The 7110-nt window shown below is 28.5% G+C and overlaps 1 protein-coding gene across 1 annotated transcript; it reads right to left on the minus strand.

Annotated features, from left to right (window-relative positions):
• Nucleotides 1-6363: 6363 nt before the first annotated feature.
• Nucleotides 6364-6777, minus strand: LOC141720143 (ethylene-responsive transcription factor RAP2-1). The gene has a single exon (XM_074522498.1). It carries the CDS (start codon nucleotides 6775-6777, stop codon nucleotides 6364-6366), a length of 414 nt encoding a protein of 137 aa, XP_074378599.1.
• Between the last annotated feature and the right edge of the window lie 333 nt (nucleotides 6778-7110).

Below are 7110 nucleotides of genomic sequence, written 5' to 3' on the forward strand. Positions count from 1 at the left end.
GGAATAAAAATTGAAACAAAATTCAAGTTAAATAAAAATATTATTAAACTTGAAAGGTGTTACAACAACGGTATCGATTACAAGGGATTAATCTCAAATTAATTATCACAAATCTAGAATAAATTCGACATGAACTTTTTCTATTTTTGCAATAAAAAAAATCAAATGCTAAACACAATTTGAGATTAAGTTCTAGGGATTTTGATCCGCTAGATAGTTACACAAGAACAAGAGAATGATTTCTAGTGGTTTGGATTTAACTTTAATAACTATAAATTGATAATCTTGAATTCAGCAGTGAGAGATGTAATATTTGTGCGGCTGCTTTTCTTTCGTGTTCTTGGTTGGTTGAAGATGAATGACTTCTGTTGCTTCTGTCTTTTTAATTAAATCAATCAACAGAATCCACTTGAACTGGCAAGACAATTGAATGAACTGGCAAGACTATCGGCAAGATAATTGATTGAACTGGCAAGACTATCGGCAAGACAATTGATTGAACTAGCATGACAATCTGTTGAACTAATAGAACTTTCGGTATGACAATCTATTTGAGCTGGTATGACTTTCGGTTTGACAATCTGATTGTCATACCAGTTCAAATGATTGTCTTGCTGAATTAATATTGAATAATAATTCAAAATCAATTCTGAAAATTTCTAATATTAATTCAGAATTACTTAATCAATCAATTCAATTAATAAATAAATTAATCTTTGCAGATATAATTTATTTTCTTAATTAAACTATATGACTTAATTAATTAATAGAGAATTAATACTACTCTTTAACAACAACCATTCTTCTGAAAATCACTGTCAATTATGAATCAATTCCACCACTTCAATGTTGACACTCGATGTACTGTCTGGTTCATGAGTGACTAACTTCCGTGACGTTTCTTCATGTCTTGATTTTGATACTTACTTAATTACCCTTACTTAATCATTCTCATTCTAATTATTGGGTCGATCAATTCTAATTCTAATTGATATTAAAGTCAACTTACTCTATTGTTGTACCAATTTCAATTCTATTTTATAACGAACTCTATATCATTATAATTTATATTAAATTCAATTTCTTCTACCAATTTATATTTTAATTCATATCGAGTTCTATATTATTTTGTTACTTCGGGCTAAATTAAATTTAAGCAAACTAAATATAATTATTAAGATTTAGTTGATATATCATATGACTCGGGTTAAAATAAATTAAATAACAATAATATCAATCCTCCTAAAAAAACTATACTAATGAACTTGGATAAACAAAATAATATATGTTTTTTATCGAGGATAAAAAAAATACATTATACAATTGATTCAGACTAACACAAAACTAAAATAAAAACAATTCGACCAACAAAAATAAAATAATATATACTAATTATTCAGTCTAAAACAAAATTATCGTATTGATCCAGACTTTAAAAAAATTAAAATTAAACTAAAAATAATTAGTTTGATTTGATCGGTGTATTGGACATCGTGCTAAAATAAAATAATGTAAACACTGATCTGAGATAAATCAAATTTATATTAGACTAAGTAAAATTCGTATCCTATTGATATGAACTAAAAAGTCAAATTTTAATTAAAATATAAATATTACTCTTTAAAAAATACACATAAAAATATCAATAAAACTATATTGTTCGATTAGTAATATTGTTCTTTTCAAATAATTTTTATAGAGTTATAGTTAATCGGTTAAGTAATCACCATGTTAAAATAATATTTTTTAAGGTATCAACATAATGGTGACATTATATTTTTCCCCTCAATAAAATAATAATTTCGTTATAACAATATTCCACCTACCAATGCTATCACTTTAAATAAGTTTAAATGTCCTAAATTTTTTTGAACATATACGCCTAATAATATAATTATCATGAAATCATATCATTTAAAATTTTAAATGAAAAAAATTAAGAATTGAATTCAAAATATTTTTTTAAAAAATTATATAATATTAAAAAAAATCTGTGCGATCCGTGCACGAGGTTTTAAGCTAGTTCATTTTAAGTCATAAGTTACTTATTTTAAAATTCCCCAAACGGGCTCTATATCACCATAAATTTAATCTACGGATATATAGACCGGAAATTAAAAAAAACGGGGGATGAATGCTAAATGCTAATGTTTCTGCTCTTTTATCTAGTACATTTCATGGCCCAGAATCATGAAAATCATTATAAAAGCCCAATAAAGAATAAAGCCAATAACCATTCAATGATCCGATGTGTAGAATTTCTTCGTTAAATAATATTTTCGAATTAAAAATTGTTTTGGGAATATAAATGGAATTTTTTTTTAAATAGTTAACTATAGTTGAGGGTCTTAACTAATTTAAATTCTAGGTTTTTTGAAAATACCCAAGATCAAAAATATTTTTGCAAAAATATTATCATTTTTAAAAAAATTGCTAAAATACATTCTTTTTTTTTGCTAAATACAAAAATACCTTTTTATTTGCATATATACTAGTTTTTTACTTTTTTGGCAAAAATACGATTTTCTGCAACTCAATTCAACTAAATGCAATATTCGACGAGTTTTTGCAACTTCATGCAATTTCGGACAACCTCAAATGCAACAAAAAAAATCAATTCAAGTAGTTGCATGTCTGTTTGATTTTGGTTGATTCCGTATTTTTGTAAATATATATATATATATATATATAATAGTAAAATTGCAAAAAAACTTAGAAAAGTTATTTTTTTATAATTTTTCTTTAAATTTTTTATTTTATAACTTATTTTAATTTAAAAATTTCCTAATAAAAATTATTATTTCCTTCAAATATACAACTTTCAAGTTTTTTTATTTTTTTATTTATAAATAACATGTAAATTACACCAATACAATAAACTATCTAAACATATGAGAACTTACACTTGAAGATTATCTAAGAAAATGTTTGATTTTAAGTAACTTAAAACTAAAACATGGAATGAACACCTTTGAGATATAATAATTGACTTGTAAATAAAATAAGATAGATACTTCTTGTTTATAAGTAAATTATAAGTGTCCAACAAGCATACTTATATCATTTTAAACTACGGTGCCACGCACCTCGCCCTCTCTGCAATCAAATATTGAGCTGCACATATTTTAAATAATGATTTGTGTATATACAATTTTTCGCTTAGCCGAGCTCTTATTAAAAATTGACGATATCGAAACGAAAATACCAAAAATTAAGTCACATTTCTTTGGAAATGTTGTCTTCGGGATGAATGTTTGAGAGATTTTTTTAAGAGAAAAGAGAATAGAAGAGATGGGACACTATACTAAAAATGACCTTTTACGTCATTCCACAAACGTTGTAAGAGGCCAAATAAATGTTGCAACAGACAAAAATTTTCTACGGCAATACTTTTATGATGTTAGTATTTTTGGCGTTGTCTTAAGGTTTAAAGGCAACATTTTTTTATCAAGGGTAACACCAAAAATTATGTTGCAAAAAGCAATTACATGGCAAAAAAAGGGGTCAAACTGACACGTGGACTGTCACATGGCACTTTGACACGTGGCTTTTGACACGTGGCAAATGTGGGGCCCACTGACAGGTGGGATACTGACAGGTGGGGCCCACTGGCATGTGGGGGCCCACTGACATGTGGGTCCAGCTTGACACATGGCCCTTTTGCAACACTTTTTAGTACCTACTTGCAACATTTTTAATAGCTATTGCAACACAATAATAATGGACAAAATTTAATACCTGCCACGTCAGCAGGGACCACCTGCCATGTCAGCAGTGTTGGGACCCAGCTCTGCCACATCATCATTTATTTATTTTTTAATAAAAAATTGAATATTTTTATTAATATATGTATTGGCAACACTTTACGAGACCTATGCTAACATAATTAAAACATGTTGTAGTATGGTACATTATCATATAGCTACAGTAATATTGTCTACGGCAACATCACGTTATTACGTGGTAGAAGGCCGTTTATGACGTAGTGGGAGGAGAAGAAGAGAGAAGAGAAATAATACAAGAAAATAAATCAGTCGTGTGCACCTGAAATTTTGTAAAAAAAGAAGAGAAAATGACTAATAAAAAGAAGATAACGTGAGAAAATTATATAAAATTTTCTAGGAAATTTTCTAGAAAATTATATCCCATTTTTGATAAGAAAGTTTTGGGAGAAAATTATAGGAAATTTTCTCTCCCGATTATTTATCTTTCACTCGCCAAAAAACTTGATAGCACGTGTAGGAAGGAAAATTTTAAAATATCTTTTCTCTTCATTTTCAAACTCTGGAGCATACCGTAAAATCGAACTGGACAGTACTAAGTGTTCGTTTGAGAAATTTTAAAATAACTAACTTATAACTTAAAATGCATAAGTAACTTTGGTTAGTAAATGAATACTGATAAGTTATATAAATGTTTGGATACTTTACTTATAAGTCAGATTTTTTTAAACTTAAATGAGCGAAAATAATTAATTTTTAAATATAATTATCTCAATTTATAAATTATAAATTAGACTAATATTTGAAACATATATTTTAAAATTAAAGTTAATGAAAAGGCGAAAAATCAAAATAAGTTCAAAGAAAGTACGTTGTTAATAACATTTCACTTATTAGTTTATAAGTTATAAATTCAATTTATAAATTGTGTCGACAAAATACTCATCAATAAGTTGTTAGAAACTTATAAACCAAAAATAACTTATAAGTAAACAAACATGCCCTAAATAGAGAAGGAAGAAGCCATCAAAAGAATGAGCTGGGAGAGAACCGTCCGTAGGCACACAATTTAACTAAATACGTGTGCAGGTAATGCGTACCCAGGGTGTCACAATTATGCGTCAAGCCAAAGTCTGCCCCCATCATCTTATCCACTCCTCCACCCTTGGTTTAGGAACCTCTTCTTCCAGCACGTTATATAATTACATAAAAATATATTATAAATCACGAATTCATGATTACACAATAATTTATTTATTACAAAACAATTATGAAAATCAGAATTTCAGGATAAACATCAACCAAAAACTAAAATAGCAGTACATGGATAACTGATTGTCTATGTCATGTATGTTAGTGTAGGCCACATGCCATATGTTTGTGTTTTCTGTTACTATCTTTTTTTCATACCTCTGTTATAAAAATCGGTTGATTTTTTAAAAATAGTCGATAAATTACTTAAAAAACGGTTAAAAAAATTTGTTCGATTTGACCGATTTCTGATAAATGACCGATAAATTATCCGATTTTTTAAAAATCGTCCGATAAATCACAAATCAATACATCAACCGAATAATTCCGATTTTCGAAATCTGTAACACTACACGAAACAAGAAAATACTTAATGATTCGAGCCTATGCAGGGGTCGTAATGGCGAGTTGTTATGCTAATTCTGTATAGTACTATTAGTTAGATGCTTAAATTAGCTTGGACATCTTGTACATTTTTTAATAACCAAAATTTTGACCACTTTAAACAATTTCCGATTAATTTTATAAAGTGCTAACACATTATCCCATTATGATTAACCCTGCTTCAAGACGAGTTTCTAGTGTCTGAACACTTGGTTAACATCAAAAAATCAAAATTTTTTATTGGTAATCTTTAACATATTCTCAATTCGGTTGATTGGTGTTAACGGATAATTATTTGTTTAAAATTTCATCAAAAATATCGAAATTTTTTATAGCGTCATATTCCACTTTTTCAGTTGCCAAACAGTGCTGTAAAAGTTGGGAATCAGGAAGATCTGTCGAGCTACCGATTTAGGATTAATTGAAAATCGGGGATTAATCGGAGTAAAAATTAAATGTATTATAATATTAAATTATATTTAATATATTATCATCATTATGTTAGTTATTTATTAACAAATATATATTTATTATATCATAATTTCTATACTTATTCATATTAATTTTATATAGTATTTTATTTTTAATAAATAATTATATATACTCCAATAAAGAAAAATTAATCGGATTTAAAAGATTAAAAAATCGAATCAGTCGGATACTTTGTAGGGGATTAATCGATTAAAACGGGAATTTATCGGGAATTTTTAGAACACCGTTGCCAAATCATAAAAAAACAATCCAATAATGCATTACATGCCAAAAAGAATAGTTGCATGAACTGTATAATCTTATAAAATAATATCTAAATTATAGAAAGAACGATTATACAAACATCTAATATTAATTATCTCTTAAACTTTATGTTCGAATCTTATATACCAGAAGCCTGCATGATCAATCATTTTGCAGCTATGAAAACAAGAACAACATACATATGTGTGGAAGTATCAGCTCAGAGTTCTTGATCACCTTAATGAATTTATCAGACATTTTTCGTGATTTCTTACATATCATCAGAAGATTCAGGGCTCGGAAACTCATTCAAATCAGGATATAAGAAGGTCCTAGAAGAATGATCAGATGAAGCATGAGATGACTGAAGAGCATCAACCCTAGCACCAACTTCAGCAGCTTTCTGTCTGATAAAATCTGCAGACAAGTCATGACCATGACTGTAACCTTCTTGTTGATGATCATCGGGGAAATTAAGACGAGCCGAGGGGCCGCGGAGGTAGAACACCGCGGTGTCGTAGGCACGAGCAGCAGCCACCGGAGAAGAGTAAGAGCCAAGCCAGATTCTTGACCTTTTGTTTGGCTCTCGAATTTCAGCCACCCATTTTCCCCATTTTCTCATCCTTATGCCTCTGTATGGGTTTGGCTTGTCTTGCTTCTGCACCCTTTGCTTTCTTTTTTCCATCATACACTTGTGTATTCGAAAAAAATATCAAACAGTTTGGGTCAAGAACAAAGAAAAATGAGAGACAAAGGAGTAGTAATGTGGCTAAGAGTTTGAATAAACGCTTCTCTCAAAGCCAAGTGCTCTGTTTAAATAGGCATATGTGACAAAAAAAAACTATTACTCCTTCCGTTACACAAAATTCGAAATATTAAATGAATAATTTAGTGAAATCTGCAAAAATTATTAAAGAAATTTTTTTATTTAATTAAAAAGTGATAATTAAATGTGAAATTAAAAAATGATATCAGTGTGACGGAGAGAATAACATGCGTGAATAATTAAATGTGAAAT

The sequence above is a fragment of the Apium graveolens genome, chromosome 4 (assembly GCF_009905375.1).
Source record: "Apium graveolens cultivar Ventura chromosome 4, ASM990537v1, whole genome shotgun sequence".
NCBI classification, from domain to species: Eukaryota; Viridiplantae; Streptophyta; class Magnoliopsida; order Apiales; family Apiaceae; genus Apium; species Apium graveolens.

Excerpts from the sequence above, each read along its gene's own strand:
- LOC141720143 (XM_074522498.1), bottom strand. The coding sequence starts at position 6,777 with ATGGAAAAAAGAAAGCAAAGGGTGCAGAAGCAAGACAAGCCAAACCCA.